The sequence below is a fragment of the Haplochromis burtoni genome, unplaced genomic scaffold, assembly GCF_018398535.1.
Source record: "Haplochromis burtoni strain Fernald_Lab_line unplaced genomic scaffold, NCSU_Asbu1 Contig_30, whole genome shotgun sequence".
NCBI classification, from domain to species: domain Eukaryota; kingdom Metazoa; phylum Chordata; class Actinopteri; order Cichliformes; family Cichlidae; genus Haplochromis; species Haplochromis burtoni.
In genome coordinates this window covers 3,039,197-3,062,419 of record NW_024582391.1, presented here as the reverse complement: position 1 = coordinate 3,062,419, position 23,223 = coordinate 3,039,197, and the positions used below count along the sequence as shown (strand labels likewise).

General features: G+C 43.5%; 1 protein-coding gene across 6 annotated transcripts in view; it reads left to right on the top strand.

The window, feature by feature from the left end:
• Nucleotides 1-20,503, top strand: part of znf438 (zinc finger protein 438) — a 49,860-nt gene extending 29,357 nt beyond the window's left edge. For 4 of the 6 annotated variants that reach the window (XM_005918472.3, XM_005918473.3, XM_042219267.1 and 1 more), the window contains 3 exons: nt 217-307; nt 15,553-17,318; nt 17,454-20,502. In XM_005918472.3, coding sequence (XP_005918534.1) covers nt 15,577-17,318; nt 17,454-18,042 — 2,331 coding nt within the window. In that variant the 5' untranslated portion in view covers nt 217-307; nt 15,553-15,576 and the 3' untranslated portion in view covers nt 18,043-20,502. Of the gene's footprint in view, nt 1-216; nt 308-15,552; nt 17,319-17,453 lie in introns of all 6 variants that reach the window. The other 2 variants (XM_005918477.3, XM_005918478.3) reach the window with 2 other exon arrangements.
• Nucleotides 20,504-23,223: the final 2,720 nt, after the last annotated feature.

Genomic DNA, 23,223 nt, shown 5'->3' with positions numbered 1-23,223 from the left:
TTCTCATTTTATTTTATTTTTTTAAATAATTCTTTAAACTTTATTCTTTATTTCCTGGGTTTTTTTTTGTTATTTTTATCCCACCATTATAATTTTGATCCCTTTGGGACTCCATAATCCACCACATCTGTGTCAGCGTTTACCAAAATTTTGTGATTGCTTTGACTTTGTCTATTTGGGAAAAAAATGATTGAAAGGGTTGATGTGTCTTCACAGGAGGAGTGCGGAGACTGGGGGGGAGGGGACCACAACCTGGGCACCAACCAGAAAGTGAGCAGCTGAAAAGGAAGGAAAGATCATCCAATCGGTAAACACCTCAGGTCTACGTCAGTTGTTTTAAGATAAACCTTATTGACCCCATGCAGAGACATTGAAGTGCTACACCAGCACACAGCAAAACATTGTACCTGCTGCTTTCAGCCGATGAATTAAAAACACTAAGAAGTTAAGGAAAGTTTGAATTAAAAATTGGACTAGAGAATGCAATTATGTGATGGCTGTAGAGAGCAGGGTTTACTGTCATTATGTTAGGATTTTAAAACATTTTAGAGATATCAGAAAATGTCAGTCGTGTTCCATAATTAAAGATCGGCTCTCATTCTAGTAGCAGAGATGGATTAATCAGGGTATGGCAAAAAGACCTGGGTAGCTCTGGGTTTCCTCCTCCTCATCTTCCTGTGGACAGAGACGGTCTCACTCGGCAGAAGCATCACAGCACCACAGTTCTTGTGTGTGTGTGTGTGTGTGTGTGTGTGTGTGTCCATCCCAGGGGAATGAAATCCCCCAGCTCACACTGACCTCATTATAAAAATAGCTCGTCCATCCAGCCATCACATATCCCACATTTCCCCTCTCTTCCTCGGCCTCTTAGATACGTGGCAGTCCTCCCTACCTTCCTCTTTCTCATCTCTTCATCAGTGTTTGAGGTGGACTTAACGTGAGATTAAAAGCTTATGCAAGTCCGTGTAACGCCAAGGTTTCCTTCCCCTGTCATTAGTGATGTGTCCCTAATCTGGGGATGTCTTTTAATCATGCAACATCTCAGAGCAACATTAAATATTGCGTATTACATAATCAGTTAACGCTGCTTCTTGGTAGGGTAGAGATTCCAAGCTGTTTCGACGTTTTTCCACAGACTTCCTGTCTTTTCTTTTACCTGGTCTACCGCCTGCCAGAAGAGAGGAATCCCTCCCACTGGAGTGAGCAGCGTCTGGTTAATTTAACAGCGGCATCAGTGATTATTACAGTCCGAGTTCGCCTTTGATCCTGCCAGACAGCATTTGTCTTAGTTGGGTTTTATAATCCAACAGAGACTCCTTAGCAGATGCTCGATTTATGGACTGTGAACAAAGACTGAGATAGACAGACAATTTCTGAAGACATCATACATGGAGATAAAGGCGATTTGACCATTCCTGCTGAGGTTTAGTAAAGCTCACAGTTAAACACAGTCACCAGTGGGAGATGTTTGTTCGAGCACAGCACTGTCAGCCACTGAGCCACTCTGCTGGAGCAGCTTAGGCTACTGCAGGAATAATAATTAGAGTGCAAATGATTACAAATCACTTTGTTCTACAGTTTGTTATTTTTTTTTAGAAACAGAGTTATAGTGTACTTAAACATTGCAAAATTACTGTTTCTCAGGAAACTAATTTCTGGTGCATTTAACACTTAAAGAGTGTGTGTAATAAAGAAATCAAACAGTTTAACAAACTTAGGAAATATGAACCTTATCCAGTAAGTCTTTTGTCACAAAGTCTGTCACTTTGAATCTGAATGCTAAGCTTTAAAACACACAATCATAGGGCGCAGAATGAAATCTGAGCTGATGTTCGAGCGCAGTAGCTTTTTGCAGACAGAAAGATCTTCTTTTCTCCTCGTGGATCTCTGCCTGCTTTGAGTTTCGAGTAGTGTTGATAAAATAATGATTTTCCTTTTGAATTTTTAAAAACGCCTCATTCTGAGTATTTTGAAATCATTTCAGGTTTCAATTTTACATTAACTGTACACCCATACATTCACGCTTTCTACACGCACACACACATTATCCACACAGCCTGAGTACAGAGGAGGAAATGGTTTATCTCAGAGGCTTTAAAAAAATGCAAAACCTCGACAAGTTCATGAAATGTCCATAAGAAAGTATAAAAACATTTTTATATCCCAGTTGTTTTATTCCATGCTATCAGAAATTCTGGAATAGTGTCTCTACAGAACATGATCCATAATGTTCTTGCAGGGGAGGGTGCTGCTGCCGATGATTGTGATTGATTAAGCAAACACGCTGTCATTTCATAACAAAAGCACCCACAGCAAACACAAAGCCCAGTGTCTGGCACAAGCTCTGATAGCACACAAACAATTATCACATGCAGCGGAGCAATCTGAAAAATGACTGTGTGGGTTGCTGTATGCAGTTATGTGCCAACATAACAAGCATTAGGCTGATTAGAATTCCGACATCAAACTTCCTATAGAGTAAAGTTACCTCGGTTTTTTCCCCCTACCTGTGTAGAAATGGACTGCAAAGGCTGCTTTGGCTTCTCAGTCTGTTGGACATCAAATCTTGGGCACAATTGCTGTTAGCAAAATCATGAACCTTTCTGTAAGAAGGAACTTTCAGTGGGAGTAAAGCTACTGACCAGAACTCAGATTCACCCAATGATCTGTCTCACCTTGGATTAGACGGTTTCATACAAAACAATAGTCACAAGTCAGCAATGCACATACTGTGTTTTAAAGGTCACTTAGAGATTTATTTAAGATCAGGTCCCTTTTATAAATGGTTCCATTTGGTTTCTGTTATATGCTAGTAGTTACTGTACGTAAAATAATATAATAGAAGTTTAAATTTTAAAGGATGCAGGTCAATTTGTTAGCTTTAATGTGGATAAAAAAATGAATTATCAGCCGAACAAAGAGGATAAGCTGGAATTATTAGCATAAAGTGTGTTTGGCTAGCTAAAAGTATAAATGGTTACATTTGCCAGCTAAGCATCAAATAGTGCACCTGGCTAACAAGATGAATGGATGAATTGTTACAACTTCTGGCTGCAAATGATGCAAAGGTGTGCCGCGAATGGTCCCTACAGACAAAGATTACCTGTTATATGTAGCAGTAACTAAAAGACAGTTTCTTTATTTATTCCTAATTTGTAACTGTAAATGGAAAGTGGACAGTAGGCTGGATCCAGTTTATAATGAGCACATTTGAAAGTCACAGTTGTTGTTAGTAACAGCGTTCCTGAGCCCATGTGACGTGTTTGTTGAATCCCAAAGGTTGGGATGCAATGTTTTAAGTGATGAATGAGGTACATTCATCACTTGTGTGAGTGTACTTGTTTGTGTTTACCTCTCCTTTGTAACATTACCTTCTTACCTACACATCCTGCAGCTTACCCCCCCTCCCCCCACCAGAAAGACAATTCAACGTTAAATATGGAAAAGCTGCCTCACATTGACCTGTTTTTGTTTTAACTGTTGGATTCATCTGCATTTCTTTTGATCTCACACTGGGTCTCTAGAAGCAGGCGTCATTAAGAAGGTTCACACAACATTTTTTCTTCCTCTCAACATGGCCAAAGCTCCAGTATGTGAACCCTTCTCTGGCAGTGCCCTTTACTCCCCTGCAAGCCCCTTAAAGTCCTCTGCTTTGCTACGCTCCCTTTGCTTCAGTGCTTCAGTTAGGTTGAAAGCCAAAACCATTCTTGTCTGTCCTTCACCGCTAATCTGACGTGTTCGTGTGTTGTGTTGCCCTTGGGGTGGGTTACCTCCACCTCCACCCCCTCCATCTCATCTCTTCTCCTCCCCACCTTGCTGTTTATCCATCTCTGGGCTCTTCGCGTCCCTGAACCTGCTCTAATTAACATCCCACACAACACTGTTTATTTACTCAGGTACTGGCAGAAGGGGAGGGAGGTGCGAATGAAAGGGAGAGTTGGAAAAAGGAAGGATGAGGCAGAGAAAGCTGGGAAGTGAGGGAGGGAAAGAGAGGGCTAGGAAACAGGAAGAGAGGGAGAAATGATTCAGAGAATCAAAGAGCTCTGAGACTCTCTCATACCGGATGCATGGCGTAATGATGGTTAGAGAGACGTGATGCAGAAAGTCAAAAGTGAGAGACAGAAATCTTTCCCGCCTCTCCACGCCTCCTCTCTGCCATTTCCAGTGTTTCATCTGAGATGCAGAGTGCCTAAAATTAGCAAGCTGGCAGCTTCCTTCCTTCCTCCCTTCCAGGGCCCCATTAAAGTTCTCCCATTGCGTCGAGTGATCATTAAGGTGGGTCTGGGAGTGCAGGTGTTTTCTTAGCACCCCAGTCAAGGCTGCAGTGGCATCACTTTTCTTCATCGGGGCCAGCGTGAGCAAAAACTCTATGCAGTCTTCATTTGCGGGAGTGTTTGAGCTTTCTCCTTGTGAGTAATGAACATTGCTCAGTCTGTCAGCAAGGATGGAGGAGCATATTAATAAACAATGGACAAAGGAGCAGCAGAGAATAGATAGAAGTGGACAGGCCTTGTTGTTTGAACATCTATGTGTTTGACAATCAGGCGGTTGTACAAATCTTGCGCTCAGTGTCTTGTTCTTTGGTCATGTTACCCTACCCCTTAATGCTCTGTGTCGTGCACCGTTATCCAGCCGCCAGTGAATATCTGTGAGATGTCAGGGCTCAGATTGCTGCTTAAATGGACTGGATTGTACATAATCTCACAAGATGGGTAGTCTTTCCTTTTAAAAAGAATTAGATAAAAAAAAGAAAGCTCAAAGTTCAAAGCCTTCATGCTTTAACAAGTCTTTGCAGTCTGCCAGGCACTGGGTATGATTGTGGTGTTGCGAGGTCACCAGGTGAAGGTTAAAGGATTTGACACCCACTTCGCTGGACGTCTGTTTTTGCTTGTGCCCGATTCACTGTAAACCTACTTGACTGTGCAGCTTAGCGATTTTGAAATTTCAAACACTGCGGCCTCAGTTGCACCAGTTCCAGCTGGCTCTTTGTTGCATGACTAAAGCCGCTTTCACGCTACATCCCTGAACTTTTATTGGACTTACCCAACAGAGGTGCATGTGGCAACACAAATGTTCCACTGGACACTAAACAGTCTTTAACCAGCCGTCTCCTTAGTACAAAGACTGCGAGAATAGTTCAGCTTCGTGCACTTACCTGAGGATGCATTCAGGGTTTTTTAACCACTTTTCAAATCTTTTTTTCTTGAATGTTGCAGGTCAAATTTCTGGTGTCACAGAAAAACAGTTTATGTAATTTCTATTTCAAACTAGACGACTCAGAGTAAGCAAAAGAGAGATCTGATGCCACAGCAGCCACCTAGGCGACCTTCTAGTACAGGGTGGGCCATTTATATGGATACACCATAATAACATGGGAATGGTTGGTGATATTAAAGTCCTGTTTGTGGCACATTAGTATATGTGAGGGGGCAAACTCCTCAAGATGGGTGGTGACCATGGTGGCCATTTAGAAGTTGGCCATCTTGGATACAACTTTTGTTTTTTTCAATAGGAAAAGGACCATGTGACACATCAAACTTATTGGTAATGTCACAAGAAAAACAATGGTGTGCTCGGTTTCAACATAACTTTATTATTTCATGAGTTATTTACAAGTTTCTGACCACTTATAAAATGTGTTCAATGTGCTGCCCATTGTGTTGGATTGTCAATGCAACCCTCTTCTCCCACTCTTCACACACTGATAGCAACACCGCAGGAGAAATGCCAGCACAGGCATCCAGTATCCGATAGTTTCAGGTGCTGCACATCTCGTATCTTCACACCATAGACAATTGCCTTCAGATGACCCCAAAGATAAAAGTCTAAGGGGGTCAGATCGGGAGACCTTGGGGGCCATTCAACTGGCCCACGACAACCAATCCACTTTCCAGGAAACTGTTCATCTAGGAATGCTCGGACCTGGCACCCATAATGTGGTGGTGCACCATCTTGCTGGAAAAACTCAGGGAACGTGCCAGCTTCAGTGCATAAAGAGGGAAACACATCATCATGTAGCAATGTCCTCTCAAACTATAGGCCGATATCTAAACTCCCCTTTATGGCTAAAGTTTTAGAGAAAATTGTTCTTAAGCAATTGCAATCTTTCTTAGAGGCAAATGGAATCAATGAAAAATTCCAGTCTGGTTTTAAACCCCACCACAGTACCGAGACAGCCTTACTGAGAGTTTTTAATGATCTCCTCGTAACTGTTGATACAGGGCGCCCTGTGGTTTTAGTTCTTTTAGACTTGTCCTCTGCTTTTGATACGGTCGACCATGATATTCTCCTTTCAAGGCTTGAACATGTAGTTGGTCTTAGAGCAAAGTACTCTCAGTGGTTTAAATCATACCTAACTGAGAGGTCTTTCTCTGTCTCTATGGGAAATCACTCTTCTTCCTCCGCACCCCTCCGTTGTGGTGTGCCCCAGGGGTCTGTGTTAAGTCCCACGCTGTTCTCTCTCTATCTGCTACCCCTGGGAAAAATTTTCAGAACCACAATATCTCTTTCCACTGCTATGCGGATGATATCCAAATCTATTTCCCTCTGGATTTGGATCTCCAATCCCCGCTATTGCCGTTGCTTAACTGCCTGTGTGACGTCAAAGACTGGCTACTGCATAATTCGCTCACCCTCAACGAAAATAAAACAGAAATGATCGTCTTTGGTAGCCACATGCCGTTGAAACAGCTATCGGGGACCTTAGGTTCTTATGCCAGTCACCTATCGTCTACTGTAAGAAATCTTGGAGTAGTGCTGGACAGTTCCCTCAAATTAGATAAGCAAGTGGCTGCAGTGGTAAAAACCAGCTTCTACCAACTACGCCAAATTTCGAAGGCAATGCCTTACCTACGACACAAGGACCTTGAAAGGCTCATTCATGCTTTTATAACCTCTAGACTGGACTATTGTAATTCTCTTTACTTAGGCCTCCAACTCTCCCTCATCCAACGCCTACAATTAGTCCAGAATGCCGCAGCACGCCTTTTAAGCGGCACTAGAAGACAGGATCATATCACTCCTATTCTAGCTAACCTCCACTGGCTTCCTGTCAAATACCGTATTGTTTTTAAAATTCTTCTATACACTTTTAAAATCTTAAATAACTTGGCACCCAGTTATTTGATTGACCTTCTTAATTTATATATCCCTACAAGGGCACTCAGATCCTCTAATCAGGGGCTCCTAATGCAACCAATGTCTCGACTAAAGACGAAGGGGGATCGTGCCTTTGCTTTTGCTGCACCAAAACTCTGGAACAGCCTGCCGGTTGATGTCCGTGCGTCGGAAACTATTCAATCTTTCAAATCACGGTTAAAAACCCATTTGTTTAAGCTCGCCTTTCAAACTACTTAGCTTAATTTCTTCCCGGTTCGTGCTTGTTGCAATATTACCATCCTATAACTGTATTTCTCTGTTGTTAATTGTTTTCTTTTGCTGTAAACCTGCAAGTATGGCTGCGTCTGTGAAGCACTTTGTTGTACCTGTGACTTTTAAATGTGCTATAGAAATAAACAATATAATTAGAATTTCAAATATCAGTGGCCTTGAGGTTTCCATTGATGAAGAATGGACCCACTATCGTTGTACCCCATATACCACACCAAACCATCACTTTTGTTGGTCCAACAGTCTTGGAGGGATCCATCCAATGTGGGTTAGTGTCAGACCAATAGCGGTGGTTTTGTTTGTTAACTTCACCATTCACATAAAAGTTTGCCTCATCACTGAACAAAATCTTCTGCGTGAACTGAGGGTCCTGTTCCAATTTTTGTTTTGTCCATTCTGCAAATGATCTGGGTCATCCTCGTTGAGATGCTGCAGTAGCTGGAGTTTGTAAGGGTGCCATTTGTGAGTAGCTAATATCGCCGAAGGGATGTTCGACTAATGCCACTCTCCAGTGACATGCGGCGAGTGCTACGCTGTGGGCTCTTGCTGAATGAAGCTAGGACAGCCACTGATGTTTCTTCATTAGTGACAGTTTTCTTGCGTCCACATTTTGGCAAATCCAACACTGAACCAGTTTCACGAAACTTAGCAAGCAGTTTGCTAACTGTAGCATGGGAGATGGGTGGTCTCGTAGGGTGTCTTGCATTGAAATCTGCTGCAATGACCCGGTTACTGCGTTCACCAGATATCAACACAATTTCGATCCGCTCCTCACGTGTTAACCTCTTCGACATGTCAATGGCTGTGAACAAAGAGAAACTTGTAAATAACTCATGAAAGAATAAAGTTACGTTGAAACCAAGCACACCATTGTTTTTCTTGTGACATTACCAATAAGTTTGATGTGTCACATGGCCCTCTTCCTATTGAAAAAACAAAAGTTGTATCCAAGATGGCCGACTTCTAAATGGCCACCATGGTCACCACCCATCTTGAGGAGTTTGCCCCCTCACATATACTAATGTGCCACAAACAGGACTTTAATATCACCAACCATTCCCATGTTATTATGGTGTATCCATATAAATGGCCCACCCTGTATACTTGTTGGAGATTGGTGTCCACAGTGGGGCTTGCCAAATCCTGGTTTGCTTCCTTACTGGTGAAGGCAGCTTCTGCTGCTGTACATCTACGAGTATCAATACTTTTATGTGTTTAACCTACTGTACCTGTGCCTACTACCAGGTAAACAAAGCTAAGAGATCTTGTCAATGACGGTTCTTCTTTGTGGATTTCAGTGCAAATAGTGCAGTTATGTAGTTATGCAGTACTGTGAAGCACTATGGTCAGCACTGTTGTTTTAATATGTGCTATATAAATAAATTTTGATTTGATTTTGATTTGATGTACAGTCTTGGATGGCAGTTTCTTAACTAAAATGGTCCCAAGTGGCTGTCCTGTAACACGTCTTGTCATCTCTGACAGCTCTCATCCCTCTCTTCTTTCCTTTTCTCCTCCAGCTCCCCTCTGCTTTTCCACCACTGTTTAGTGCTGTTTGACCTGCTCAGAAGGGCCCAAATGTCACAGCAGAGGGAAAGGTCAGGTAAAGGTTTTAGTGCTGAGCAAAGTCTGGATGGCTAACACAGCGCTGGATGCCCGAGGGCGTCGAGGCGGGGGAGGAGGGCCACGTTAACACTTCCGACCTTGAATACACACACACCTACCTCTACACAGTTACGTGCACTTTGACACACTGCTGTCACCTCGCATCCGTGTCGACGTCACTCAGCTCAGAGCCGGGAGCCACATCAGCTGCGTGCAACGTGGCCGCGTCTGTTTATGTGTGCTCGTACGCTCATTTGGGTCATCTGCAAGCATGGATGATTGAGGACGCTATGGCTTCCCGGGGAATGACGCATGGCCTCGCTGTGGACATCGGGTCACAGGTCGCTGGCTGTCGGGGGTTTACAGGATCCTGCTTTTAAAGGGCAGGACCTCCATTTTTTTACTGACCACTTTGGAATCCTTTGAATAGAAAATGATTTGGATTCATATAAAAAGGACGAGTGCGTACACTTCCTTATTTTGCAAGTGAATGAAAGCAAAACACCCAGAGTCTGAGTTCAGTGTGTTCTGTACGGTGAATGGCAGATCAGTGATGGGATTTCTTTATTGATTAATCTACATCCACATGCAGGGCAGAGCAACCGGATCCTAATTGGAATGGATTTCTCTCTTGCATTGATTTGCTCAGGTGACAGTGGATGACATATGTGTGTGTGCGTGCGCTGAATACCATATGGTGTTCTGATGTTCTGTCTTACAACACCTTTCGCTGTTTGTTGTCCGGTGAAGAGGTGAAAAGGAGCAGCTGGATGTTGGCAGCGTGTGCGCCTCTTCTTTGGCTCTCTCATTAAGAAGCACTCTGAGATAAAGCAAGAACACTGACTTCATTACCCCATGACTGCTTTCATGCTTTCACCCACACACACATGCATATACAAGCTGGTGCGCAAAAATGAGTAGTTAGCATGCATGCAGGCAGAAGCAATGGAGCACAGATAACTTTACACAGGAGGGAATGATGTCATTTCCTCTTGGATGCATTTTTTTTTTTTTTTATGTTTTTGCATCTTAACAAACTCTCTCCCATTTACTTATCCCACACATAATGTGTGTGTGTGTGCGTGCAAGAGAGAGGGGGCTGCTGAGAGATGGCCGCTGGACATGGCTTCTCACAGCCGACTGGCCCCGACCCCCCATGATCTGCTCTCTTATCTAGTCCAGATCCTGGCCTTTCATCTGGGCTAAAACCTGAGGGAGCTTGGCCTCTGCTTTTGTCTCTCTCTCTCTCTCTCTCTCTCTCTCTCTCTCACACACACACACACACACACACACACACACACACACACACACACACACACACACACACACACACACACGCAGTCTCATTCCAGACCCCCTCCATCTCCAGACTCTATCTGTGAGTCCCAGATGAGCATTGCTCTCACCTACAAGAAGAGATAACAAACCTCACACTCCTCTGCTCTCCTTTCCCCAAAATACTTCAGATTTGATTTCTTCAAAACTCACTGTGAGGGGAAAAAAAGAAATTACCTCCCCTTTCTCCCTTTCTTATTGTCTGCTTCGTTTTCATGTGAGAATTGGGTTTTTTTAATGGTTTTTTTTTTTCTTTTTTCGAGATGTGGTTGTTGTTATGTTTGGGTCCTTGCCACCGCCTTCATAGATAGGAAGCAAAATGCTGCACTCTGCAGTTTAAACAGTAGTTGTTTGGCTAAAAGCGAGACAAAGCAGAATCACAGAACGCATCGGGGATGCTCCCCAAACACGGTGCTCTTCATGTTTTGACACTGAACAAAGTGGCGCTTTCAGCTCTCACTAAATTGCATTACTGCCTAACAATAGGTGGGTTGTTTTGGCTGGTCGGCCAGTCGGTCTTGGCTGGACCAGATCTTCATGTGACCAACGTTCAGCTGTGAGAGCGTGAGCTGACGTTTTTGTGTGTGTGAGTAAAGCGTCTGCAGTTCATACCATGTCATTCCATTCCAGGTGGATGCCTGGCCCGTCCCCACTCTGCCCTGCTGCTCACCCCTGACCTGTTTCCAGCATAAACACCAGATCCTCACCTCTCACCCCTCTGGCTTTACCTGATAATCTGTCTCTGTGGAGCAACCCCCCTCTTTCTCACACACACACTATCGTTTTTCTTCTTTCTTCCTTAGTTTCTTACATTCTCTCCAGAAACCAGATTTCTGCATCACCCTAGCAGTGACCTCTGACCCCAGTCAGATCGGAGCAGTTGGCGTTTTGAATCCAGCAGCAGTTTGAGTAGCATCAGTGACCTGCTTGCACATTTGTCTCTTAGCGTTGTTGTGTTATGCCCCCTCGAGTCAAAGCTGCGTAACAGTTAAGGTGAATGGGGTTCGCATTCGAAGACATTTTTCTTTACGGGAGCATGTCGGCCATCAGTGTGTGGATGAGTTATTTTGGAAAGTGTTCACAGGCCCTTCACGTTTTATGAATTAAATGCACTTCTTGCTTATTTTTCTGCACACAATAAATCACATTTACAAAGCAAAGACTTCTTTGTAATTACTGTGAATTTTATTTAATGAGCAATCTTTGTCACGGCACACTAATCTGAGCTTTACTGAGGTGAGTCTGGTTTACATTGATGCTAGCTTAGGTCACACGATTAGCAGGCAAACATGGCGCAAAGGTGAAATGGAGCGACCGATCCAAAGCCCTCTGCTGTGCATCTTCCACGACTTTCCTGTCCACTCTCCACTGTCTATAAAAATGAAAGGCCCAAAAAAATAACACATTAAAAAATATTATCTTTCCAATTTACATATGGCATCATCACCCAACCCCTCCTTTTTCCTTCCTTTTTTTTGGAGGACTGCACATAAGTGCACTTCTGTAGCCTGTGCTTTGTTGGAGTTTATCCATTCTCTATACGTAGACAAAGAGTGGGCACGTAGCAGGACCATCCTTGAATTAAGATCCATCTTTCTGTTAGGATTTTTCTAATCATCCCTCAAAGATCCAAGGCAGATGGCCAAACAAAGTGATGTAACTAGATTGAAAAAGGCTTTCACCAATAAAATGGTCAATAAACACCATCTCCATTTGTTGCAGAGCTCCACTAGTCTGGAGAAACTGTAAGCAGAGCAGCCATCTCAAAAACTCATAGCTGATCAGACCTAGAGTGGACAGACAAAATCTTGCAGGATCCAGATATTGCTCATCACTGGGCCTAATGGGATATTTGGTTAAGTACGCTGGTGCCAGCATCATCCTGTCATGTGTAAAATAACAACTAAAGGTATCTGAAAGCTTTGGCTATCATTTGTGTGTCTACTGAAAATGACATTGCATTCTGTTGTGTTCTTTGATCAGATGTTGAGCCTTGAAATGCTTTGACCTGTGAAACAGAAAACAACAAAACTATTAAAAATTCTAGTTACAGTAGCTGGATTTTATTATAGCTTGTGCTTGATTGTAACTGGACATTGCAAAGGGCTGCAGGTCTAGCTTTTAAACAACCGTTGCTCTTGATTTCTGTTCATTTGGTGTCTTTTTGTGTTTGAACACCAAAATAACCTTCTGGGGAGAATAGAGAATGATGACAGGGCAAGTTGACCGCTGCTGTTACATCAACAAGAAATCAAACCCTTGCCCACTCCTTCCTCTTTCTCATTCTCATTTTTGTCTCTTCCCTCTCCAATGTGCCTGAAGTGGAAGAAGTGAGTTTTTAAAATGCAGGTTATGTAGATAGAGGCACATACTGAGACCTGAATCAAATTATGAGCACATGGAGGGAAATTAGCAAACTGTAGAAGGGTTACAAAAATAGCTGGAAGTTTAAAAGTAGCACTTTGACATATATCTGTATTGCCTTCTGTGCAACAGTAAAGCAGTCTGTGTTGTGTCATTGACCCATTCAGTGAAGTGAATTAGCAGATGTGGCCCGAAAGTGTTTTTTAAAGTGTTGTCTTTAGGGCCTCTTAAAATGAGAACAAGTCTTAATTGTGATAACAGCACATTCAGTTCAGTTTAATATGGTTTTATCATGGCCTCCAGATGCTTTATATTGTAAGTTAAAGACACTATAATAATACAGAGGAAACTTCAACAATTAGATCATCCCATACGAGCAAGCAATTGGTGACAGTGGGGAGGAAAAACTCCCCTTTTAACAGGAAGAAACCTCCAGCAGAACAAGGCTCAGGGAGGGACCGATGTGGAGAGGGAGTCTGGACAAAAGAAACAGTCAGAGATTAAATCCTGAAATGAGCTAAAACGAGTCCCACAAATGAATGGAAGTTAGCATGCTAAGTGACAATGGCAGCTCTGGAAAACATTCATATATACCTAGCTAACGATCAGGTGGCTGATCGTTAGGTAGGTATTCAGTTTTCAGGCTTTGGATAGGTAATTTTTAGAGTGTAAATTTATACTGTTTTAAGCTTATGAAGATAAACTGTGGTCATCAACTTTCAGCTCGACTCACTGGAGCCATCTTACACCAGGACAGTTTTCATAACCCTCCTGATCTCCCACCGCTGGCGCTGCTCTGTTTGCCTAGTGACTGTGCAGTTGTGCTTCAGCTGCCTACATAGGTTGAGCCTTCTCCTTTCTTTGTGTACAAAGTTGCCCAAGGATAAATTCCCTGAACAAAAATCATGAGGAAGTTTCCCCCTTTCTTTCTGTTCCTACTTCTTCCTCCTGCAGTGAATATGGTCTTATAAAACACAGCAACGCAATAACACCACAGATAGAAACTTAATTAATGTACACATTGCAGAATTAATCAACAGGTATTGCCTCAAGTCCATTCTCTCACTTTTTATACCTACATAAAGCACCCAGAGGAACGCACATCCCACAGTTTTATTCCACTCTGTGTTCTGCCAAAGTCACAGTCAAATTGGAATCAACTATCCACACAGAGGAGGAATATCTCCAGCTTTATGGAGTCGTAATGCGGTAGGGGTACTGTATAAATAATCTGTGCACAGAAACACTTCCAGCTGTTAAACAATATGCCCTTTGCCGTTTTTCTTTTCCTCTCCTCCTTTTGAGTGTGCAGGGCTTTGAGCGTGAAAGCAGGCAGGGGGTTTTGTATGGAGAAATGATTTTGTTTAAATATTTGCCTTTTGTAACACCTCCAGATTGTTGCACTTTATGCTGTTTGGTATTACAGAGTGGAGCTGGAACATTGCCTGTATCAAACGGTGCTATTAAGGTTCAGGTTATAATGTGAAATTGAAATCCCAGAGTCTGTTTACAGTTAGGCCTTTTGAAGCATTCCAGTGTAATCTGTCCCTGCTTTTGATATAAAGATAGAGTATTGATATAAATGAAGGGAATTCTGCCTTTGTTTTTAAAACCATACCTGTGGCTTTTGATTGATGGATGGAAACGCTATGGTAGATTGAGATAATAAAGACTTGCTTAAAACCTCACTCTGAGGTTATAGTTTCCCCCACTGTATCAACATAGTCAGAAAGGTGAAACACGGAGTGCAAAGCCTCATCCCCACTGGGCTACCATGAATTGTTATTTGTGAACAAGGGATGATAAAATAAACCCAGGTCTTTTTTTTTCAGGGACATCCTCGTTGCCTTTGGCCAGGTTGAGTAGGGAGCAGCTTTCACGCTCCATTGACTGATCCTTACAGGAAGTGAGGGGGGGGGGTAAAAGGAGTCCCTTCACCACAGATCCTCAGCATGTACCTTGACTACATGCTGAGCCCATATCAAAGGGGGCACTCTGTCCTTAGCCTGGGGGAGAGAGAGTCTGCTGTTTGGGTCTAGAGAGACATGGGTAATAGGACAGCTTGTCACACTTGTGCATATGCCTGCATTTTACACACTGCACGTTGCTGCTGTCTTGCTTGGGTTGCAAAGTAGCGACACCACAAAAAAAAAGAAAGAAAAGGAGACCGTATGCAGAGGGGTTGCATTTATATTAAGGTCCGAACCATCAACCACAATGACATGAACTCTAACCAGTTCTCACTAACAGTGCAGTGAGAATACTTAAATTTTGGCTTCTGAAAATTGTTCTTGCATCAGGAGTAAAAAATGCATCCAAAATATATCTCCCGCCCATTCTGACCACATCTTGTTGCCGTCTGTAGACCAAACCAGTTTAAGCCTGCGCATGTGCTACGTGTTGCAGCGTTGACTTTCATTGTTCATGTGGAAAAATCTTGCCTCGTTCATAGACAAAATCTGCATTCACGGGGCAAGATTTACAATACTTGAAGTCACTGATGAACACCTCGACACAAAGCAAAGAAGTCTTTGTTTATAAATGTGATACTTGTAAGGACTGTTAGTTCAAGTTCTAGTCACCAGCAATGCACATTTTGGCAGCATGCTGGTAAGTATTTCATGTAGAAGTAGGAAAATGATTTAGTTTTTATGAGATCTTTAAAGTATATCTGCATTTGTAAATACGATCAGGACGTCTTGGCCTTGATGTTCGTTATTGGCTGTTCCTGTCAGAGCATCAGCATGCAGGCTAGCTGATGGGTTGCCTGTTCGGGGTTTAAGGGGGATTTAAGACTGGAAAAGCTGAAGGCCCTCAGCGCATGAACTTATATGCATGTTTTTTATGCTTGTGTTTCAGTTGGTAGTGACTGCAGACCATCAGATGAAGAGCCTTCAGTTTCGGAGCATTGCCCCCAAGGCCCCGGCTGTGGTGCCCTCTCCTTCCCCTGCGGTCCAGTCCTGTCAGCCCTCATCTGCTCTGCCTGAGGCTACCACTGCCTCAAGCCCCAAGTCCATCATTGTGCCCACCCAAAACTATGCACTCATGCAAATAGCAGGTCAAGATGGCACATTCTCCCTGGTGGCGCTCCCACCTTCTGTTTCTTCTCAGTCGCCGCAGCATCAGAAGAACCTTAAACTACCCATTCCCAGATACCAGCCAATGAGGAGCAAGGGGACCACAGATAAGGTCAAATCTCCTCCACTACCTGCCAGGGTGAAAACAGCCTCCAGAGTTTCTGACTCAGCACAGACCAAATCAGTGGGTTGTGGAGCATCAACAGCTATTAAGAAGAATCTACAAGAGACCAAGCACACAAAGGAAACCCTTGTGCCCAAAGAAGAGCCTTCAGAGCAGCTAATTCTAATAGACCCAGCCTCCTCTGACATCTCTGTTACTGCTCTTCTACCAGATAATGCTGTCCTCTACCCGGGTTCTCAGTTGGAGCGAGTACCAGATGGCTCAGAACGACCTACCACCACTGGTCTCATTCAGAACCTGCAGTACCCCCCTGCTTCCATCAAAAGCTCCCAAAGCAAATCACCGGAGGACAATAAGACTACAGTGAGAGTGTGCCAATCTAAGCTGGCTGCAGCCCAGACCCAGGGCAGTATCACTGTCCTTTCTCCAGCTATCTTCAGTAAAGCAGTCCAGATTATCCCATCCCCACCTAAGGGGAAATTACCCATTTTGCCCTACTCTAAAATGAAGAGCACCCTCATCCCAGCTGCCAAGCTCAATAATTTATCTCCAGAAAAGAAAAGTTTACCTGGCCTGAAAGGACTCACCAGCCGTTTAGATTCTACATCCAAGTCCCACGAGACAGCTGAAACCTTGAGTCACAACCGGGTGCCTAACTCCAGTCTAGAGCCTCAGGCCCAGCCCACATTAATGCCTGTTGTAGGAACACTCCAGAAGCCACCTGGCAAGAAGAGAGGAAGGAAGAGAAAAACAATGGAAGACATCTTAGCTTTTGAAGCCCGCAAGAAAAGGTCTTTATCCTTCTTCCGTAGAAGGGTCCCGGAGAAACAGCTGGCAGTTGTTTCAGGATCCAAACAAAAGGAAGTTGATATTTCAAAAAAATACCGCAGCATTCGACCCAAGCCCATGTTGGTGATGGAGACAGTTCCCCAGTTGGTTAGCCTGCCTGCTATTACGCCAGATGGCCAAGAACAAGAGCTCATACTTGGTCATCAGCTCCCCACCTCTACCACAACAAAAGCATTGGACTGTCCACCTCAGCCAACCCCGGTAACCCTCCACCTCAGAGGAGGCGCCCATCCTAGAGTGTTCATAGGAAGCCGACCGCCCCACCGCTGCCCCACCTGCAGCCGCTGCTTCAAATTCAAGCATCACCTTCAGAGCCACATGAACAGTCACGCCAACAATCGGCCGCACATCTGCCCCGTCTGCCGCAAGACGTACGCTCACTCAAGCAGCCTGAGCACCCACAAGAAGCTTCATCACTCTGAGGTACGGCCACGTCGTTCTCTATCCTGCGAGTTCTGCGAAAAGGCCTTTGGATATGTTGGGGTATACTTCAGTCATCTGAGAGAGGTCCATAAGGTGGTGCTAACCGTGGAGCCGTCAGTCAGTCATCATGAGGAAGACGTGCTTGTAGAGGGGTAAGATTATTAGCGATTGAGATAACTAATGAATATATGCTGCAACCTCATTTTTGATCTTTAACTTCTGGCAAGGGGAATTAAACAGCCAAAGATACTGACTGACTGCACCTTATTCCTTTTATTTCTCTGCAGGGGCAGCTTGCCGGAACCATCAGATGAACAGGATTGTGAAGATCCTGTGGAGCTGCAGATCAAATGTGGCCGCTGTCAGGCAATCACTCCCACCTTTGCAGACATGAAGATGCATTTGCGATATGTGCACGGGGAGGAGGTCCACATTCAACTCTGTGAGGGCCAACCCCCACGGGGAGGCCGTGAGGCTGAGAACGAACTGGTAAAGCACGCTGCCCACTACTGGCGACAGTTAAATGAGAAGCGCAATCTGGTCAAGTGTGGAAGCTGCGACGAAGAATTCTTTTCTTTCTCCAAGCTTAAGAAGCACATCATGTCCCACCACCGAGGAAGGGAAGGAGATGACAGCGGGGTCCTCCCATCACCAGAAAGCAGCGGAGGCCTCGGCATTCTTGCCACAGGCGCAGTTTTTAACTGTGTGCTTTGCAGTGAGGTGCTAGACACTAAAGAGCTGGTCATGGAGCACTGGAGGTGTCACCACCACTGTGAGCGTCCGAGCCTGCTGTGGGATGCCCTGAGCTCATACTCTGGCCAGGAAGAGGGCGAGGCCGACCGGGATCTGGAAACTCCCGCTCCAAGCCCGCGTTAGCCGACTGGCCCTTTGGGTTGGCGTGGGCTCCTACTCATACACACTCAGTTCTAACAATCAGCAGCACAGGGATAGAGATGTTCTCTTATAGCACTAGTTTCATCTTTCACCACTGGAGAAATCTGACCTTGTGCAAAAGAGGAAAAACAGTAAAGATAAAATCAAGCCTGTGGTGAAAAGTGATCTTTGTGTTAAGATTTGCAAGAGATGCTCTCGCTAGGTCAGAGAATCCAGTTTTATACACAATATCATTTTTCATGTTATTTTGATTGCACTGTTCTGTTTTTGGACTTTGTTTTGTTTGGAAGTATGTATTTAATATCTCGTTGGAAATGCAAATGATTATTTTCTATCTATTGTTTATTTAAAAGTTATTAGAGGTCATCTATGACCCAACTGAAATAGTCCAGGGGTCATTTCACCCTTTAATATATCTAGCCATGCAGATAATGCAGATTTTCTTATCTTTTTCTTTTTTTTTTAAACGTGCCGAACCAAAACGAAAAGTGACACCACACATGATCAAATGTTTAAAAGCGAAACATTTTTTTGTAGCCAGATCATCCTTTCCATGTAACACCAGGCACATTTTTCAGAGGACAAAAGTTTAGCAGTCAACTGCTGTAGCTCCAAGTTTGTTGTTCATAAGTCACAATAGCTCCTGTAGCTTCCTACTCGTTATTTCCCATTCATTTTGCTATTTTTATGAGCAAAACATTACGGCGGATATGTAAAATGTGAGCACAAACGAATTCTAGTCACCTCCATTTATCAGGATAGAGTCAGAAATCTTAAAGATGACTCAAGCTACCAGGTCTGCATGGCTAGATACTACAACAGAGCATTGAGGAGATCATTTTATTCGGGGACGACTGAATTAAAAGTAGTTCATTGGGTACCATCTCAGTGGCTGACAATTTAACCACTGGCCTTTGCGTCATAACAGTTTAAAAGTGTTCTGTAACTGTACAATCCTCAGTGTAGTATTGCTCGTGTAACAGAGTCCGATTAAGGGCAGTATTGGGGTTCATTATCCACCTGGACCCATGAAGGAACACTTTTCTTAACCAGCACCCAAGTGACATCCTTGTGGCCTTCTGAGAAAAAAAACCCGGAAAAAAATGTTGGTGTTCATGCGTAACGTGACTTATCATTGGTATGGTCCTCAGTAAGCCGAGTTCTATCTTCTTGACTTGTCGATTAATGCCTATATGTGTATTCTGTGATATGCCAAGGGTCTATTCACACTTGTGATTGTAGAAGTGAGGTTTGCATTGAAGCTTTTTCAACCACTGACAGAATACCATCAGTTTAGTAAATACGCAAAACCATTGAATCGCCTACCTGTTGTTGCCAGCTCATGTACGCACCTGTGGAATTGTGTGCACCTAGACTCTGAATAGAGTTAATATAAACTGTTGTCAAGTCCAGAAAATATGCTATTTTATACTATATAGATTATTAAAGAGGTCTCTGAGAATATTTATGCTTGTTATTGGTCCTTAAAGAACCAGCACTGAGACATTTGTTGTGTTTGCTTCTTTTTTGGGGGTGGGGGTGCTTAAATGTCTTGCTCTTGGTTGGGGGGCACAGTAGCTCTGTTAACGTCTGTCTGTATGTATCTTTCATATGAAGAAGAAAAGAAAAAAATCACAGGGTCAAGTGAATGTACCTGAATCTTTTAAAAGACCTACCAAAAGTATATATATACTACATAGACTTATTCTATAGATAGAATATATAGATATAATGAGAATAAATATATATATATTTACATAGAGTAACTAGTGAATCAGCTGCTTTGTTCTGTCAGTGAAGGAGGGGAAACAAGATGCATATATCATTGCCAGCACTGGCAACAAAAAGCCATGTAGAGCTGTCCTTATGTGTCTGACACAAACATGGGACTGAATGAAGGCCAAAGCACTGAGAGAGTACTCTGATGTGTCTGGGTGTTCATCGGTGACTTGTTCTTCGCTTTCAAGCCCTCAACGCAAACCAGGAAGTGGCAGGCTTAAGGGTCAGTCTCTTCTCTCCTCAGATACGTGCGTGTATGACTGTCAGCAAAAGTCAGAAAGTGAAAAATCTCACATTAGGCGATGTAATGTGTTTGGCTCACATGATATGTTGGCTGTCAGAAACAAAAAAAATAACAAAAGACTGAAAGTGTTCGTGCTTGTGGCTGTTTATGTACCTGAAGAACCTGATGTTTATGAGAATAAAAATATGCTTTGTTCAGGACACTGTGTGTGTGTGTGGACGTTTTTTTCTTCTTCTTTTTTTCACTAAACAGTTAGTAACTCAGGAAAAGTTAAAGTTCAGAATGCTAAACTTGTAAGAAGCATAGACTGTATTTGAAAACAATGGACAGAGCCGCCATGATGCCACCCACTGTGTATTTGAAGGTTTAACATTAGCTCTTTACAATAATGGACAGACAGGCGACCTGTGCAGGGTGCAGGGTATGGTAGCTGGAATAGCAACATACCCAAGGATAAGCAGAAGAGAATGACTGATATGATGAAACTGGGATTTTGTTACACTTAATTATTGCAAACACAACTAAAACTATAACTGAAACTAATCAAAACCAAACTGAAACTAAGGATTTTCAAAAAAATATAAACTAAACTAAACTAGCAAACAATTGGTAAAAACTAATTAAAACTGATATAAAATTGAAAATCTGAAGTCAAAACTAAATAAAAATAAAAACTAATGAAAATTGAAAAACTATTAAAACCCTGCTTCCACACCATGGCCGCTACGAACTCAAACAAACAACACAAAACAACGACAGCCTCTGTCAGGTTTTGTATTGGTGCCTCAACTTGTCTCTTGTCCCGTCTCCCTCCAATCACCCTCAAACGGTCATAGCTGACAGTTCATCCCTGAGTCTGGTTCTGCTGGAGGTTCTTCCTGTTAAAAGGGAGTTTTTCCTTCCCACTGTCGCCAAGTGCTTGCTCATAAGCGGTCATCTGATCATTGGGGTTTTCTCTGTATTATTGCAGGGTCTTTACCTTACAATGTATAAATAAACCTGAATTGAATTGAAAAGCTCTAAACCCTGACATGATTACCGGGGTTATCATTGAAAACAGAACCCAAAATCTCAGCTTTAGAAAGGTCATGATTGATTTTGCTTGAAACCACTTGTTTGGAAAAGACATTGTTCATTTTGCTAAGCTCCTACCTCTGGCACCTCACCAGCAGCCGGCTGCACGTGAAAAACATCGGCACTGGTGACAAGATAGTCATGCATGACACGGGCTCAGTGCTCAGAACTGCCATCGATATGCTAACGTGCTGTTTTGCATGCATGTTTACTATTGTCACAATCTTACATGTGTTGACATGCTAATATTTGCTAATTAGCACTAATCCCAAACTAAAACTGACACTGATGGGAATGTCAAAAGTTTTGCAAAGATGATCACATAAATAATGAAACTGATTTTAATTGCCTGAAACCGTTCTACAGGAATGCACTGGAGCAAAAACAGCAGAGAGGCATTGCAGGATACTCACCAGAAGAGATTTAGACAATGACATTAATTGATATTTCTCTTTGGAAACATGCACGTATGTATGGATATAAAGGTCAAGTAAAGTGGGTTACCCAAAAAGCGTTTGTGAGCCTGCATATGCCTTACCTCAGTGCTCCTCCCCTCCCAGCAGACTCTTCATCTGTCTGTTTTAGAGTCTTGATGTACTCTACAGATACATGTGTGCAAACGCTTCTAGCTTTTGGACTTCCAGTCATGAGTATTGATCTCCATCTTTTACCCCTTTGCCTGCTTTGTTAGACGACAAATTCACACACAACACAGAGATGCTGACGTTATAGTAGTTTGCATGCTGCCAGGCTCAAACTGTCTCTGATGTGTCCTGGGACCTAGCCATGCTACCCATTGCCACACCGGTGTGGAATGCAGGTCCTGGGCTCTAATTGATTCGGCCGCTACGAACTCAAACAAACAACACAAAACAATGACAGCCTCTGTCAGGTTTTGTATTGGTGCCTCAACTTCTCCAAACTGCTTTACAAGCACTTGACTTCAGGTGGATTTCAGCTTGGGTGGAAACACAGATAGAGCTGCGACATTGCTACATTATCGTCACCATCGCACCACATCGCAGGCGCAGATAAAAAGGAAAGCGCTGTACGCTGATGCATATTTCCCTTTAATCAAACGCACACCACAGCCATCACGGCGCACTCCCACCTCACTGTGGCTCTCAGGGGGACAGGGGAGATCAAAGCCACCCCCTCCCCCACGACCCCCCGCCTCCCACAACACACACACACACCTACCCCAACCTTGCTTGTATATGATCAGTGGGAAAGGAGGAGAGCTAGGGGCTGCCTCTTTCTTTCTTTCTTTCTTTCTTTCTTTCTTTCTTTCTTTCTTTCTTTCTTTCTTTCTTTCTTTCTTCGGGCTTTTGAGCAAAACCTCCGTTAACAATCCTGGAAGTGTTGAGGTTGAGCGGCTTCTAAACAGCGCTTTTTCAATCCTATTCATATTGGACACATTGATCCACTTATGTACTTAGTTGGTGTGTGTACCTGTTTCTCTTCCATCTGACCCTGATGTGGATGCCTGGCTGGGTCGAAACAAGAGCACAAAACAACAGGCAGGAAGACTTGGAATAACAACTGGCGTCACCGGGAGAAAGCCGAGGGAGATTTATAGGACAGTAAAAATGTGACCCACGCTGACCACAGATGTTCTCGTGAACAGCTAAGGTGGGGTGTAATGACAGGGCAACATGCAATCTTTCTGGCCGGCTCCACTCCCACTTTCTCAGTTTTCAGTGTCGACGCACGCTCTGCTGCCACTCTGTCTCAATAAGCCAACACCCGTGAAGCTTCTGTCAGCACGTGTGCCGTGTTGGTGATCCATGTGCACGTTCATCAAAGTGATTCTATGGTTTCATCAAAGATTTATAAACTCTCCTGGATGTCAGGACTTAGGCGAACAAATTGGTAATCCCACATCTATGAACTCTCCCTCCATCTCTCTCCTCTCGATGTGGAGATGTGACCCAACCCTTCCCTTCCTTCCCTGCTGCCTCTTGGTCTCAGGTTTCAAAGCACCTCATCTCTCTTCACTCCTCCCAGATTAGTCATCTAATGAGCAGCAGTGCTGATCAGGTGAATAATTGATGACGGGCGGCTGG